Source organism: Saimiri boliviensis, chromosome 5, assembly GCF_048565385.1.
Source record: "Saimiri boliviensis isolate mSaiBol1 chromosome 5, mSaiBol1.pri, whole genome shotgun sequence".
Classification (NCBI taxonomy): Eukaryota; Metazoa; Chordata; class Mammalia; order Primates; family Cebidae; genus Saimiri; species Saimiri boliviensis.
In genome coordinates this window covers 8039960-8057622 of record NC_133453.1, presented here as the reverse complement: position 1 = coordinate 8057622, position 17663 = coordinate 8039960, and the positions used below count along the sequence as shown (strand labels likewise).

The following is a 17663-nucleotide window of genomic DNA, read 5'->3' as shown; positions in this document are numbered from 1 at the left end:
GTTGTGGTGAGCCGAGATCGCACCATTGCACTCCAGCCTGGGTAACAAGAGCGAAACTCCGTCTCAAAAAAAAAAAAAAAAAAAAGCCAAAACCCATTGGTGTGTTGTATCCAGGAAACCAGGAAACCCATCTCACATGCAAGGATGCACATAGGTTCAAAATACAGGGATGGAGGAAGATTTACCAAGCAAATGGAGAGCAAAAAAAAAAGCAGGAGTTGCAATCCTAGTCTCTGATAAAATAAACTTTAAAGCAACAAAAATTAAAAGAGACAAAGAAAGACACTACGTAATGGCAAAAAGATCAATGCAACAAGAAGAGCTAACAATCCTAAATATATACGCACCCAATACAGGAGCACCCAGATACGTAAAGCAAGTTGTTAATGACTTACAAAGAGACTTAGACTCCCACACATAATAGTGGGAGAACCTTAACACTCCACTGTTAATATTAGATCAAAGAGACAGAAAATGAACAAGGATATCCAAGACTTGAACTCAGACCTGGACCCAGCAAACCTAACAGACATTTACAGAACTCTCCATCCCAAATCCACAGAATATACATCCTTCTCAGCACCACATCACACCTGCTCTAAAACTGACCACATAACTGGAAGTGACTCATTACTCAGCATATGCAAAACAACGGAAATCATAACAGTCTCTCAGACCACAGTGCAATCAAGTTAGAACTCAGAATTCAGAAACTAATTCAGAACCACACAGCTTTATGGAAACTGAACAAGTAGCTCTTGAATGTTGACTGGATAAACAATGAAATGAAAGCAGAAATAAAGATGTTCTTTGAAACCAACGAGAACGAAGACACAACATACCAGAATCTCTGGGACACATTTAAAGCAGTGTCTAGAGGAAAATATATAGCAATAAATAGCCACATGAGAAGCAAGGAAAGATCTAAAATTGACACCCTATCGTCAAAATGGAAAGAGCTAGAGGAGCAAGATAAAAAAAAAAAACAAAAAACAAACAAACAAAAACTCAAAATCTAGCAGAAAACAAGAAATAACTAAGATCAGAGCAGAACTGAAGGAGTTGAGACACAAAAAACCCTTCAAAAAATCAATAAATCCAGGAGCTTTTTTTGAAAAGATCAACAAAATAGACCACTAGACAGATTAATAAAAAAGAAAAGAGAGAAGAATCAAATAGATGCAATAAAAAATGATAAAGGGGATATCACCACAGATTCCAAAGAAATACAAACCATCATCAGAGATTACTACAAACAACTCTATGCACATAAACCAGTAAACCTGGAAGAAACAGATAAATTCCTGGACACTTGCATCCCCCAAGCCTAAACCAGGAAGAAGTTGAAACCCTGAATAGAAATTGAGGCAGCAATTAATAGCCTACCCATCAAAAAAAGCCCAGGTCCAGATGGGTTCACAGCCGAATTCTACCAGACATACAAAGAGGGGCTAGTACCACTCCTTCTGAAACTATTCCAAACAATCCAAAAAGAGGGAATCCTTCCCAAGTCATGTTATGAGACCAACATCATCCTGATACCAAAACCTGGCAGAGAAAAGAAAACTCAACAAGAAAATAAAACTTCAGGTCAATATCAATGATGAACATAGACGCAAAAATCTTCAATAAATACTGGCAAATGGATTGCAACAGCACATCAAAAAGCTTATCCATCACAATCAAGTAGGCTTCATCCCGGGGATGCAAGGCTGGTTCATCATATGCAAGTCTATAAACATAATTCACTGCATAAATGGAACAAACACAAAAACCACATGATTATCTCCATAGATGCAGAGAATGCCTTTGACAAAATTCAACAGCGCTTTATGCCAAAAACTCTGAATAAACTAGGTATTGATAGAACGTATCTCAAAATAATAAAAGCTATTTACGACAAACCCACAGCCAATATCATACTGAATAGGCAAAAACTGGAAGCATTCCCTTTGAAATCTGGCACTAGACAAGGATGCCCTCTCGCCACTCCTATTCAATATAGTATTGGAAGTTCTAGCCAGAGCAATCAGGCAAGAAAAAGAAATAAAGGGTATTCAATTAGGAAAGGAGGAATTAAAATTGTATTTGCAGATGACATGTTTGTATATTTAGAAGACCCTATTATCTCAGCCCAAGATCTCCTGAAACTGATAAGCAACTTCAGCAGTCTCAGGACACAAAATCAATGTGCAAATATCAGAAGCATTCCTATACACCAATAACAGATTTAAAGAAAGCCAAATCAAGAACGAACTGTCATTCACAACTGATACAAAGAGAATAAAATACGTAGGAATACAACTAACAAAGAATGTAAAGGACCTCTTCAAGGAGAACTACAAATCACTCCTCAACGAAATAAGAGACGACACAAACAGATGGAGAAACATTCCATGCTCATGGTTAGGAAGAAGCAATATCATGAAAATGGCCATATTGCCCAAAGTAATTTATAGATTCAACACTATCCCCATGAAGCTACCAATGACTTTCTTCACAGAACTGGAAAAAACCACCTTAAACGTCATATGGAACCAAAAGAGAGTCCGCATAGCCAAGTCAATTCTAAGCAAAAAGAACAAAGCTGGAAGCATCACACTACCTGACTTCAAACTATACTACAAGGTTAGAGTAATCAAAACAGCATGGTACTGGTACCAAAACAGAGATATAGACCAGTGAAACAGAACACAGGCCTCAGAGGCAACGCCACACATTTACAACCATCTGAGGATTCCCTGTTTAATAAATTGTGTTGGGAAAACTGACTAGCCATGTGCAGAAAGCAGAAACTGGACCCCTTCCTGACACCTTACACTAAAATTAACTCCAGATGGATTAAAGACTTAAACATAAGACCTAACACCATAAAAACCCTAGAAGAAAACCTAGGCAAAACCATTCAGGACATAGGCACAGGCAAGGACCTCATGACTAAAACACTAAAAGCATTGGCAACTAAAGCCAAAATAAGACAAATGGGACCTATTTAAACTCCAGAGCTTCTGCATGGCAAAAGAAACCACCATTAGAGTAAATCAGCAACCAAAAGAATGGGAAAAATTTTTTGCAATCTACCCATCTGACAAAGGGCTAATATCCAGAATCTACAAAGAACTAAAACAGATTTACAAGAAAAAAACAAACAAGCCCATTCAAAAGTGGGCAAAGGGTATGAATAGACACTTTACAAAAGAAGACATCAATGAGGCCAACATGATGATGATGAAAAAATTCTCATCATCACTAGTCATTAGAGAAAAGCAAATCAAAACTACATTGAGATACCATCTCATGCCAGTTAGAATGGCGATCATTAAAAAATCAGAGACAGATGCTGGAGAGGATGTGGAGAAACAGAAACACTTTTACACTGTTAGTGGGACTGTAAATTAGTTCAACCATTGTGGAAGACAGTGTGGCAATTCCTCAAGGACCTAGAAACAGAAATTCCATTTGACCCATCAATCCCATTACTGGGTATATAGCCAAAGGATTATAAATCGTTCTTTTATAAGGACACATGCATATGAATGTTCATTGCAACGCTGTTTACAATAGCAAGGACTTGGAACCAACCCAAATGCCCATCGATGATAGACTGGACAGGGAAAACGTGGCACATATACACCATGGAATACTGTGCAGCCATAAAAAATGATGAGTTTGTGTCCTTTGTAGGGACATGGATTAACCTGGAAACCATCATTCTCAGCAAACTGACACAAGAACAGAAAATCAAACACCACATGTTCTCACTCATAGGCAGGTGTTGAACAATTAGAACACAGGGACACAGGGAGGGGAGCATCACACACTGGGGTCTATGTGGGGGAACTAGGGGAGGGACAGTGGGGGGTGGGTAGTTGGGGAGGAATAACATGGGGAGAAATGCCAGATATAGGTGATGGGGAGGAAGGCAGTAAACCACATTGTCATGTATGCACCTATGCAACAATCTTGCATGTTCTTCACATGTACCCCAAAACCTAAAACACAATTGAAAAAAAAAGACTCAGCAAAATAAACTGTGAGCTTATTAAGGGATTATCACCTATTTTTATTTATATGATAAAATGAAAATATGAACAGGCAGTATTCAGTGTGTACATATAACTCAAACTTCTTTGATCCCCAAAATGTGCATGTATTCTTGTGGGAAACCATACACATGGCCATGTCACAGAAAGGAGAGAGGTATACACCAGGCACAGACCAGTGTCTAAGACCTGGCAGTGTCTGCACAGGAACAATTCACTGAGATCAGCGTACATGCGGAATAGTCTGAATTACCAACAATAGAAAAGAATTAGAATGTACTGCTTTGAAGTATAAACCAATAAAAAAAGACTAACACAGTGTTACTGAGAAAAAAATCCTGATGGAACTTGCTTTAATCCTTTATGAGTCACAAAGCTATGTGTAAACTTCTTAAGAAAAATGTATAGCTAAACCAAGGGACACACCAAGACTGAGAAGTGGAGAAGAGGAGGAAGAACAGCTGTGGGGAGAGCCAGGAGAGTGAGGCCCCAGGAAGCAGGAGGAGCTGGGGCTTTAAGGAGGGCGGTGAGTGCTACTGAAAGCCCCTTCTGCTGAGAACACAGAAGCATCTTCTGGACTTGGCACAGGGATGTCGCTGTTGACTTCAACAAAAAAGGCAGAAAGGAGGCAGAGGAACAAATGGAGGGTTCAGAAGTAGAGGCAATAAGGGAAGATAATTTAAAAATAAGTTTCAACCAAGAGCAACAGCTCACGCCTATAATCTCAACTACCTAAGAGGCTGAGGCAGGAGGATGCCTTAAACCCAGGAGTACAAGGCTGCAGGGAGCTATGATTGTGCCATTGCACCCCCGGGTTGATGACAGAGTGAGACCTTGTTTAAAAAAAAAGTTTCATGTGAAAAGCAGCAGATAGATGCATGAAAGCTGGAGGATTTCTAGTCTTCAAATAGGAGACCCTTGAGCAGGCATCCCCAAACTTTTTACACAGGGGGCCAGTTCACTGTCCCTCAGACTGTTGGAGGGCTGCCACATACTGTGCTCCTCTCATTGACCGCCAGTGAAAGAGGTGCCCCTTCCTGAAGTGCGGCGGGGGGCCGGATAAATGGCCGGCCGTAGTTTGGGGACGCCTGCCCTTGAGGATGCAAATTTATCTTATATCACTGACTATGATGAGACAGAAAACACGTGGAAGTTTTCAGGCTCTGTTCCTGAACAATCCTACACTTGGCAAAGGTACCATAGAGACCTTCTCCTACCACTGCAGGTCTAGTCTTAAGAGGGTTTTCTGCAAGACCTTATTTAGGAAAAAATCAAATAAAAATCTCCACAGCGTTAAGATGTATGAAACCAGCAAGTTAGTGAAGCTCATTATCAAAAAACAAAGAAAAATCTATCAATCAATGACTAGTTTTAAAAAAAAAACAAAACTCATGTGGCATATCCATCCAATAGAATCTCATTTGGCAATGAAATGGAATGAAGTATTGACATACACTACAACCCTGGGAACAGTCGTCTTCAGTAACTGAAAGAAGCCTGTTACAAAAGACCACCTATTGTATTGGATCACTCCATTTCCATGAAATGTCCAGAACAGGCAAGTCCATACAGACAGAGAGAAGGTCAGTGGTTGCCAGTGGCTGAGTTGAGGGGGAAGGAGAGTGACTGCTAATGGGTATGGAATTTCTTTTTGGGGTGGTAAAAAGTCTCTAAGATTGATTGTAGTGATGGTTGAACAACTCTGAATATGCTAAACAAAACAAAACAAAACAAAAAAAACCACTGAACGACACCCTTTAAAAGAGTAATTTTGTGGCATGTAAATTATATCTCAATACAGTGGTTATTTTTTGTGAAAGGAATTAACCCTTACTACCACCTTTACATCAGAAATTTAACATACTTGTTTAGGGAATATATTACTACCCTATTTTACTTCAAAGTCCATGCCTTACCTCCTTAATCACAGAGTTGGTATCACCTAGTTAAGGAGTGTTCTTGGTTAGAAGATGACCACCATTCAGAGTTTACTGTTAAGGCAATATAACATGATTCCTATTATTTGCTCTTTAAATTGTGATAGTTGCCTATACCTGTCTTTGCAGGAATAAATCCATCTATTCCATAAAAAAAAAATGGCAGACCGGGATTTGTTTGGATTTGTATAGCTAACAGCTCATCAATTATTTGCAACAATCACCTTTAATCACTGCTGACAAGTGTGTAGTGTTTGTATATAGTAGAATGCCTTTTAGAACTCAAACAGGAAAGTGAGAGAAAGCCCACATACAAGGTACACAAAGAAAATGGAGAAAGTCTTCATGACTAAAACAGCAAAAGCAATGGCAACTAAAGCCAAAATAGATAAATGGGATCTAATTAAACTCCAGAGCTTCTTCATGGCAAAAGAAACAATCATTAGAGTGAATTGGCAACCAATAGAACGGGAAAAAATTTTTGCAATCTACCCATCTGACAAAGGACTAATACCCAAAATCTACAAAGAACTAAAACAGATTTACAAGAAAAAAACAAACAAGCCCATTCAAAAGTGGACGAAGGATATGAACAGACACTTTACAAAAGAAGACATCGATGAGGCCAACAAACATAAAAAAATGCTCATCATCATTGGTCATTAGAGAAATGCAAATCAAAACTACACTGAGATATCATCTCACACCAGTTAGAATGGTGATCATTAAAAAATCTGGAGACAACAGATGCTGGAGAAGATGTGGAGAAACAGGAACACTTTTACACTGTTGATGGGAGTGTAAATTAGTGCAGCCACTGTGGAAGACAGTGTGGTGATTCCTCAAGGATCTAGAAATATAAATTCCATTTGACCCATCAATGCCATTACTGGGTATATAGCCAAAGTATTATAAATTATTCTATTATAAGGACACATGCATATGAATGTTCATTGTGGCACTGTTTACAATAGTAAAGACTTGGAACCAACCCAAATGCCAATCGATGATAGACTGGACAGGGAAAACGTGGCACATATACACCATGGAATACTATGCAGCCATCAAAAACGATGAGTTCGTGTCCTTTGTAGAGACATGGATGAACCTGGAAACCATCAATCTCAGCAAACTGACACAAGAACAGAAAATCAAACATTGCATGTTCTTACCCATAGGCGGGTGTTGAACAATGAGAACACAGGGACCCGGGGGGGGGGGGAAGCATCACATACTGGGGTCTATGGGGGGAAACCAGGGGAGGGACAGTGGTGGGTGGGGAGTTGGGGAGGGATAACATGGGGAGAAATGCCAAACATAGGTGATAGGGAGGAAGGCAGCAAACCACATTGTCATGTATGTACCTATGCAACAATCGTGCATGTTCTTCACATGTACCCCAAAACCTAAAACGCAATAAAATATATAAAAAAATAAAATAAAATAAACAATACAATAAAACTGGAATACAAAACAAAAATAAGAAAGAAAGAAGGAAGGAAAGAGAGAAAATGGAGAAAGTCAGGAGAAAGGACAGGAAGAATAAAAAGACCTGCCAAGAACTGTTTCAATTTTTTGACTGAAGCAAACACTGAAAGCAGAACATGTGGATACAAACACAAAGCACATAACAAACACAGAATTTTAAAAAATTTACTTACCATTTAATTGATCCATTATTGTTGGTCAAACTAAAAAAACTATATAAATAGTAGATAATCTCCATGTAATAGGTGTTGTATCTCAACTAGACTACATAAAGACTCTTAGGGCAGAAATTGTAAAAATCAGCTCTTGTACTTCTGTTTTTATAATCTTACCCCAGCCCCAAATCACAGCTGTTCATAAAATCCTGTATACGACAAGTATCTAAAAATATATATTTCTGGCTTGTAATTTTTTAATGTGAGAAAGAAACATTCAAACCATATGTTGAGACTCTAAGACAAAATTAAAGGAAGTTAGATAAGATTAAACCAGCATTACTCTTTCCTCTACCGCTGGTAACTCTTCCTTAGAGAGCTGACTCTCGTACCTCATTGCTGGTCCACCCAAAGCTGTCAGTGAGGTCTGTTGTGGATGCAGCTTCCTGGTCTAAGAGCAGAAGCTGAGCAAACAAGCGTTGTAACTGTAAAGGGATGATTCGAACCTGAATGAAAAACAAATACATTTCTAAATGAATTCTTTCAGTGTTGACTGAGGCTTTTGAAAACAACTGCATACTAGCTTTTTCATATCTCCTAGTTCATACAGGAGAAAGTTTATAAATATCCTATTATACAGGAAAAACTAATTATGATTCAGTTCTTCTTTGAAAATTCTAATTCAATCCAAAAAATATTAAGTTATTTGGAGTTTTCTACCTTGATATAGTTCAGATAAACATTAAAACTCAACTAGGCCTTAATAAACCCCTCAATTGATTACAGATTGACTGTTTAAATCTCTTCTAATAGTCCATTATTTCTCTAAAATATCTCTGATACACATAATTTCCCCTCTGTAGAATTTTCCAAGCACCGTACTGTATCTCACTCTGGAGTTCTCAGCACACCCTGTCTCACTTTCTCCTGGCTCCAAACGATTTCCTGCCTTAACTTCATGTGGTGAGGGCTCCGCCAGACTGAGCAATGTTGGCCATTGCTTTAAGAAGGCCAGACTTTTAAGTATTGAAAGGGAGAATAAGCATTTAGAAATTTTAATGGTAATTTGACATTCCCATGGCATTTTTATTATATACTACAAAAGTGCTAATTTGCAACAGATTGGAAATTTAAAAAAAAAATGCACGAAAACAAGCCCTTTGCTACAGAAGTAGCCTGAGAAGCACTGGGCTAGATCATGAAAGACTCCAAGGAGGTAAAAATTTGAGCTGAACATGATAAGAAACTTTTGAGCTATGTTTAAGCCGCGAGGAACATGCTTAGAGCTGTACTTTAATATCACCATAGTAACAAACAAAATTATAAATCAACTCATTACTCCAATTATTTCCAGACTACCAAATTGAAAGAATGTAGTTTTTTTTTTTTTTTTGATATTGTTGCAAAAAAGTGCTTTAAATAGATTTCTGAGGGAAGCTAATGTGGATGTTGTGCAAATATTTCCTCCACCGGAAGAAAGAATAAGCACAATAAAGAGTGCTGTATATTTATAAAGTGGTAGCAGTATTAAATTTGGAGAAGAGATTCTTTCTCAGAAGGAAAATTCCATTACCAATAGGGTATAGGCCAAGTCACTTTCTGAAAATAAAGACCATATTTGATAATTAATAAAATTCTTGCTTTGTGAATAAGTCACTTAATTCCTTCTTTAAAAGAAAATTTCCTGAATACTCCAGAACATCCCAGTAAATCATAGATGTAATACCTTTGCATCAGGTTTATCCTTATCTTCAAACAAACCAAGCTCTTCTGGGCCAAGAGAAAATAAAGCTTCTAAACAAAAAGGTAGAATCAGAGATGCAAATGACATTATTTCAACAACAACAAAAAATTGTTTTAGAAAGCCAAGACCACTTTTCAGTAAAATCAAGTAGATTCAGAAATATGACCATAGCAATATTTATACTTTTACTCTACAGACTTTACTTTCTTGTAACATTTTTAATCAGTGACTCTAAGAAAATAAACTGGCATGCTAAGGCTTCAGCATGGAATTTCTATGAAAGGAAAATAATCTTCATGCATAAAACTAAAAACAGTAACATAAGAAATCTTTCACAGCTTCCCACTGTCTATGGCAGCAAGTCCAAAAGCCAAAAGGAATCTTAGGAAATAGAGTAGTGTTGCAGTTTTCCCACCACGTGTAAGGCTGACAACCATCCTTTCGTGGGAAGGATCCCCTTTTACTCTGAGATGATGCCCTTCTTTTTTTGGTGGGAAAATGCCTTTTCTGTGTTGAAGATAATAACAGATGATAGTGGTCTTATCTGGAAAAAGAAGCTGGCAACCATATGCCAGTCTCCAGAATTTATCACCCAACATGTAGGTGATGTGCCACCCAATGGGCCATATCTGAATCTTTTGGGAAGTCTGTATCCAAGCCAGGTAGGAACTCCTACTGGGAAACTTTGATATACTCCAGGGTGACAAGGAATGGGATAAATGTGTCTCCCTATTGAAAAACCACTGCTGCTCTAGTGCTGTTAATGAATGTTACATTCGAAGTGCTAGGACTGGGCAAAAATGAACTATAAATCTACAAGTTAAAGCATAAAACCATACAAGAAAGAACTTTTACAATCATCTCGCAGTACTCTCGGCTACATCGTAATGGAGTACAATGGAACCAAATCCAGCCCTATTATTTAAAATACTATTCCAAAATTTTTCTCCCCCAGTTCTCTGACAGGCCTTATCCTTTCCAAATTATACCTTCCTGCCAATCAGCATCAGGATTCACACTAAGCTATAAAAGGAGGGCACATTGTGCACTAAGATGTCAAATCATGTGCTTGGCCAGCAATCTCCTTTGCTGGAGAGGTAGCTGGCCTGGACTCTCAGTCCCACAGTCCTACTCTTTCCTAATAGTACTCTCCATAACCCACACAATGCTTCACCATCTTCCTCAGTCTCTTTGAGGCTATGTTTCTACTTCAACTTGTCCCTTAACTTCAACTATATAAAAACCTGGAAAAGTGTTATCCCTGTTAGGAATCTACTTATTAGAGCTGGAAATTTCTACTGGTGGAGTTATTGGTTGCATCAGGGAGATATTTTTATGGAGGGGACAGAGTCAAGGCTAAGACACCACTTACATCCCACATGCAATCCAATCCATTAAATTGCTCCTGGGAAGGGAACAGTGTATTTACTAAATCTCTGGAGGCAGGAAGTCTTTCTAAGCTTAGAAGCAACAGAGGAACCACAAAGATTAGATAAATGTGGTGGTGGTAGGGAAGCGGAACGTGGCAAACCAGATACAGGATGAGTCAGGCTGTCTGTCTTCCTAATATAGACACTGTGTTACAAAGCCATGTAGTGCTGGGGACCCCAGTCAGGGCCATGTGAAAGCAAAGTAATGTTCACACTGAGATCAAGGGAATACAGACCCTAGGACCCTTGTGGAGGAAGCTGGTTTGCAGAGATGAGATATGAAAGAAATATGCAGAGAGAAACGGACAAAAAAATCAAGGGTCCAATGAGGTCAGGCTGGCTTCTTGTAGTTGACTTCTCAGAGATCCCCTATATTCTCATAATAACACCCCTTTTAAATTTAGCTAGTTTGAGTTGGGGGTCAGTTTCTTGCACACAATCCCTTACTTAAAACCTTGGGTCTTTGGAATGCAGAATTTCCAGTTTACAAAGACAATATGAAAAAGTGTTTCATTCATATATATATATATATATATATATGCACACACACACACACACACACACACACACACACACAATGTTACATTTCCAGCAGGGTCTGGGACAGTTTCCATTAATCAAGCAGATTAATATTCCTGTAATAAATGTATGAATATTCACCCACATGAGATAACTAAAAACTATAAATAGCCTCACACCAGGTCTGGTTCTGAAGCTAAACAAGTTCAGGTGAAATCAGATGAGGGTGTGAGCTTTCTAGATTTCAGAAAGACATATGAACAACTGTGGACCCACATAAATAATATGACATCCTTCCCCACTCCGAAAGGTAGATATAATTGTTTGGATAACTCTGACTTAAGTGTTTGTTATTCTAGAGAAATTATAAAACTCAAAAATACAATGTAACAATAATAAAGACTGATACTTATGACAATTGTCTTTATGTTGCACTTTATAGGAATTAGAAAAGAAATATATCGATCTTTTTTACTAAACATTATTGTAATCACCCAGGATATATTTAAGATTAAGCTTCACATTTTTCTGCAGAGGGAATTACCAATTTTACATTTACAACAATAAACACATACTGTGGAATATATCTTTAAGATAATTGGTCTATTTGTGATTCTGCATAATTAATTACATGTAAAGATGATGGTATATACTGCTAATCAAATGTATGTAACATAGCATACCTCTGAATTCAGGTGTGAAATGAAGAGTCTGAAGAAGGGAATTGAGGTAACAGGTTCCACCCTGATTTCTGATTCCGCTTAAATTGGTGAATTCTCTAGGAGCAGGTGGCTCCAGAACTTTAGACTTTAATTTCTTCCCTTTTCCATACTGATTATTAGACACAGTAGAATAATCCTCCTCAAAGAGGTTCCCAAACATTGTGAAACTAAATACTACCCTTAAAAAAAAAAAAAGCGACATATTATATAAACGCTTTTATTTTTTAAATAAATTTTCCCCAAATCTCCCTACCTTACACTAGGGAGTCGATTTTGTCGTTTCTTAGAACATAGAACTCCTGTTTCTATGTACAGCAGTTGGGTTTTGGAGGTAGGAAGATGTAGATTTTTTTCATCTCTGTCAGGATCCTAACTATCTGTGTGACCCTGGATATGTACTTAATCTGTTTTCTTATGTGTAAAATGAGATACCGTCCGTCTCCTAGGGTCACTTAAACTGTCAAATGATATAATGAAAGAAGGGCACTTACTGTACAGGGTTTGGCTCACAGTAAGTAATAGCTGTTTTTTAAAAGGCACGTTCACATCACTAATTTTTCCAAAAAAAAAAAAAACCAACCTGTCACCACGGCTAATCCACTGCTGGGATGGCAAAGTGAACTCTAGATTCCGAGAATCACTCACTAAAATCTCTGCTTGTCACACCCTTCAGTACCATACACAGATTATGCCACTTAAGTTAATTAAACGAATCAAGTTAACTTTTTAAAGAGCAGTTTAGTACAGTCTTGAAGCTGTTGGGCCAGAAGGAAGTTCACAGGAGAAGGCGGGGAACACTCCCATTAAAATTATCGAGCCTAAAGGCCTCCCAAAATGTATCCAGTAACCCCATCGCTATCCCTGGGGACCTAGGTGACTTGTTCAAGGTTTCACATCGGGTGTGGCGGAGGGTCACTCGGAGATGATACACGTACTGCGCCTAGCACAGGTACCAAGTGACAGGAAGCGCTGAAATGCAATGACTTTTTCTTTTCCTCAGAAGAACTACAAAAAACGCAACTCGAGAGTCTGGTCTTGAGCTCGTTGCCTGCATTCCTAAATTTCCAACTCCTACGGCGGAGGCCGGAGCTCTCCGAGACACCATAGGCCCAGAGGCGCGAAAAGGCAGAGATACCCGTGGCCCGAGACCCCTGCTGGGACACCAGCAGAGCGCTGCGTCCTCAGGAAGGCCTGGGCCGCCTCTCGCCTCGCCGTCCTCAAGCTGTGCCACCAACACTGTCCCTACGCTTCCCACGTCCCTCCCAGGATTCCCGGCCGCCTGCCCCACTTACTGCCTGAAGCCCAGACCCCCTCCTTGGCCAAAAAGCGAAGCGAACGAACCCGCCCCTACGGCGCTCCGCCATGTTGGCGAGGGCGGGTCTCCGGAAAGTGATTTATAAACCTTGGACTATGCTTCCCAAGATGCCCCGCGGGAGCCCCGGCCTCTCGCGCGGGGCATTATGGGAAACGTAACTCCCCCGGCTCGAAGAGTTTGGGATCCGTAGCGGGAGCGGGAAAGGTGCGCTGGCTTACAAGGTGGCTGGTGAGTTCGCAGGTCCCCTCGGCCAGCGGAGCACTCATTCATTCACATTTTTGAGATTATATTTATTGCTTTCCACAATTCATGCTACCCGCAGCAGGGTGTACAAAGTCAGTGTTGGTGGCACAGCCTGAGGAGGGCGAGCGGAGAGGCGGCCCAGGCCTGCCTGAGGACGCGGCGCTCCACTCGTGTCGGGGCAGGGGTCTCGGGCCACGGGGATCGCTGCCTTTTCGCGCCCCTTGGCCTGTGGCGGCTTGGAGAGCCCCAGCCTCGGCCGTAGCTCACTTGTCTTTTAGAGTAAAAGTTACCTAAACATGGGAAACAGTTGTGTAGGGCTTCAAGTTTGCCAAGTACCTTAAAGACAGTTTCCAAGAGTATCTTCAGTACAAACCTTGTGAAAAATGTTCCACATTCCCTGAACTTTTATAACCACCTCAATGTTTATTTTGTCTCCACTAACCGTAAGTAGCATGCAAATACACTAAAAATATCTCAGAATTATTCCTTTTCCCCGCTTGAGCCCTTTTGGCAAGCTATTTCAGTAGCCTGGCAAGGCTTTTTTTCTGGTATCATCCCTTTCCAGTCTCTAACTACTCACCTGTTTACCAAAGTGCTTTCAAATGTACCATCTATAAAGCAGCTAATCCCTGAGCCTTTAAGGGAAAAGATAAACACCAGCTGCCAGTCTTTTTGTTTTACAATAAGAAACCCTGTGCAACAAAAACACTTTTTCTGTATTGGTTCCATGAAAACCAGTGCTGTGTCCCTGAAGTAAGGAAGTACCATGAATGAAAGAGGGCGTCAGGAAGAAAATAATTTTGGCTTCAGCCAAAACTTGAGAGAGTGAGAACAGAGATAGCCACCAATGAAGATGGAAAGGCAGGAATCCAAGAGAATGCCACACCACGGAATTTGTATTGGTAACATTTGAGGGAGATTTGTGTGCCTGGGAAGTTCCGGAAGTGTTGGTAGGGAAAGAACTCGAGGCAGTGGGCCAGCTAGAAGGCAAAAAAGCTCTATACTAGAAAATGAAAGTGGGAATAGCCTGTTTTCAATTGTCATGAGTCTTGACACTTCCACATCACCCCTTACTAGCCCCCTCTTCATGACTCTGCACCCTGGCTCCATGACATTCTGTCTTCTGCTTCTCTTTCTCTTTTTTTTGACTTTCTCACCTTTGCCTGCTGTGCTTCATTCCCCCTCTTCTTCATGGTAGATATTCCTCAAACTTCCATTCCCTGACAAACAATGACCACTGGAAAACTGGTTCCAAGAGAACATGGGCTTTAACTAGTGTTCCCAGCAACCCAAACAGTGCTTGGCTCCTTGCAGGATTTTAAGAAATGTTTATTGAATGAACAAATGGCCTCTTACCACCATCCTTCTCCTCATCTAGAATCAAAGTCTTGGAGCTGTATTTGAAACTTTGCCTTTTGTCTATGAATCCAACTAGTGGCAAGTCAAAGTGTTGTCTGGACAATCCTTCCATTTTTATAGCTCTCTCTCCTCCTTATCAGATCCCCATGAGATCTTACCTGCGTTATAATAATAGCCTTTTCAGTGGACTCCCATTTTACACAACCCATCCTGCACATCACTGTAAGACGCACTATCCATCTAAGGTGCACTTTGAGCTCAAACCTCTCTGCTAAAGAAGCTTCCATGATTCCTCAATATACACTGTGGAAACTTCATTTTGATGTTCTTAGTCCACTGATGGTCCCAACATTCTTTTCATACTGTATTTCTAACTGCTCACCTGTTTACCAAAGTGCTTTCAAATGTACCATCTATAAAGCAGCTAATCCCTGAGCCTTTAAGGGAAAAGATAAACACCAACTGCCAGTCTTTTTGTTTTACAGTAAGAAACCTGTACAACAAAAACACTTTTTCTGTATTGGTTCCATGAAAACCAGTGCTGTGTCCCTGAAGTAAGGAAGTACCATGCCAGTAAGGGACTTCCTTTTAAATTGCTTTTGACATTAGACAATGTTCCTGGCCACCCAGGGCCCCATACATTCTATAATGAAAGCACCAAAGTGGCCTCCTTGCCCCCAAACACAGCATCTCTAATTCAGCCTTTAGATCAAGGGGTCATAAGGAACTTTAAGGCTCATTACATATGGTTTTCTATGGAAAGGAGTGTCAACACTATGGAAGAGAATATCACTTTCATGATATTTTCGACAGGGAGAATATCATGAAAGTCCAGAAGGATTACACCATTGAAGAGGCCTGTGTTGTTATGGAAAAAGCTGTGAAAGCCATCAAGCCCCAAACAACACATGAGTGCTGAAGAAAACTGTGTCCGGATGTTGTGTGTGACTTCACAGGATTTACAACAGAGCCAATCAAGAACGTCATGGAAGAGATTGTGGATACGGCACCAAAAATGAATAAATAAATAAGATAGGCATAAAGTATTTGAAGATACAGATCTTGGAGAAATTCAAGAGTTAATAGACAACAAATCTGAGGAATTAACAGAAGACGATGGAGATTAGTGCTTTTGAATCAGCACCAGATAATGAGGAAGAAGATACAGAAGAAGCACTGTCATTAAACGAATTGCCAGTAGACAATCTTGCAGAAGAATTCTGATTAAGACTGCTTTGGGACTTCTTTTACAACTTGGACCCTTCTGTGATATGGGCACTGAAACTAAAGCAGATAGTGGAAGATGGATTAGTACTGTATGCAAACATTTTTAAAGAATTGAAAATGCAAAACTATCAGACAATAATTATGATATATTTCCATTAAAATTAAATCGAGTGTGCCAATGTCTCCTACCTCTCCTTCCACCTCCTCAACCAATTCCCCCTCTGCCACTCTGGAAACAGCAAGACCAACCCCTCCTCTTCGTCCTCAACAGTTCACTCAGTGAGCATGGAGATCTTTATGGTGATACACTTCCACTTAATGAATAGTAAAGATCTTTTCTCTTCCTGTGACTTAACATTTTCATTTTCTCTAGCGGACTTTATTGTAAGAAAAATGCAGTATATAATACATACACAAATACACACAATATTAGTTGACTGTTCATGATATTGGCAAGGCTTCCAGCAAACAGGAGGCTATTAGTAGTTACGTTTTGGGGGAGTCAAAAGCTCTATGCTCATTTTTGACTGCACAAAGTTGGTGCCCCTAATTCTCGCTTTATTCAAGGGCCAACTGTAGTAGCAATGAACAATTGAAAATTGGAATGAAAATACCACTTAATAGCATAAAAATATGAAATATTTAGGGCTGAATCTGACAAAAGATGTGAAATACTGTACACTAAAAACTATAAAACATTAGTGAGTGACCTAAACAGATGTATTCATGAATTGGAACACTCGAAATTGTTAAGATGTCAGCTCTCCCAGTTCATCTATAAATTCAATACAATTGCAATCCAAATCCCAGCAGGCATTTTTTGTACAAATTGGCAAACGGATTATAAAATTTATGTGGAAATGTAAAGGGCCTACAAAAGCAAAAACGAAAATGGAAAACAAGAAAAAATAGAGAGCGAATGCTGACTTAAGACCTCCTACAAAGGATAGTAATAAAATATTTCATAAATATATCAATGGAATGGAATAGAAAGTCCAGAAATAAATACACAGTTGCATGAATGACCAAGTTTTTGCAAAGGTACAAAGGCAATTCAGAGGAGAGGATAGTGTTTTCAGCAATTGGATGTCCATACCCAAGAAAGCAGAGAAGGGCATTACTTCTGTGGTCTTTTTTCCAAAAACCTATAACCCCAGTCTAACCTATGATGAAAATGTCAGACAAACTCAAACTGAGGAATGTTCTACAGAACAACTGACCAGAACTGCTCAAAACTGCCAAAGTCATCACAAACAAGGAAAGTCTAAGAAACTGTCACAGGCTAGAGGAGGTGAAGGAGACATATGACTAAATGTCATGTGCTCCCATGACATTTAGTCGTATGTCTCCTGGATGGGATCCCAGAAATGGAAAAAGACATTAGGTAAAAATTAATGACATCTGAAGAAAACAGACTTTATTTCATCATGATGTATCAAATGTTGGTTAATGAGTGGTGATAAATATGCTATAGTAACATA

General features: G+C 39.5%; 1 protein-coding gene and 1 long non-coding RNA gene across 7 annotated transcripts in view; one reads left to right on the top strand and one right to left on the bottom strand.

Moving 5' to 3' along the window:
* USP40 (ubiquitin specific peptidase 40) overlaps window positions 1-13429 on the bottom strand; it is a 91025-nt gene extending 77596 nt beyond the window's left edge. For 5 of the 6 annotated variants that reach the window (XR_005579594.2, XM_039469896.2, XM_074398836.1 and 2 more), the window contains exons 1-3: window positions 12000-12234; window positions 9350-9417; window positions 8016-8129 (exon numbers count right to left, since the gene is read on the bottom strand). Coding sequence is in view for 5 of the 6 variants with exons in the window: in XM_039469896.2 (XP_039325830.1) it covers window positions 8016-8129; window positions 9350-9417; window positions 12000-12198 (381 nt within the window). In the remaining variant the exon portion in view is untranslated. Of the gene's footprint in view, window positions 1-8015; window positions 8130-9349; window positions 9418-11999; window positions 12235-13330 lie in introns of those variants that run through there. The other variant, XM_039469897.2, reaches the window with a different exon arrangement.
* Window positions 13430-13483: 54 nt separating this feature from the next.
* On the top strand, window positions 13484-16026 carry LOC120364307 (uncharacterized). The gene is made up of 2 exons (XR_005579595.2): window positions 13484-13581; window positions 15769-16026. It is a non-coding gene; the product is annotated as an uncharacterized LOC120364307 (long non-coding RNA).
* The last annotated feature ends 1637 nt before the right edge of the window (window positions 16027-17663 follow it).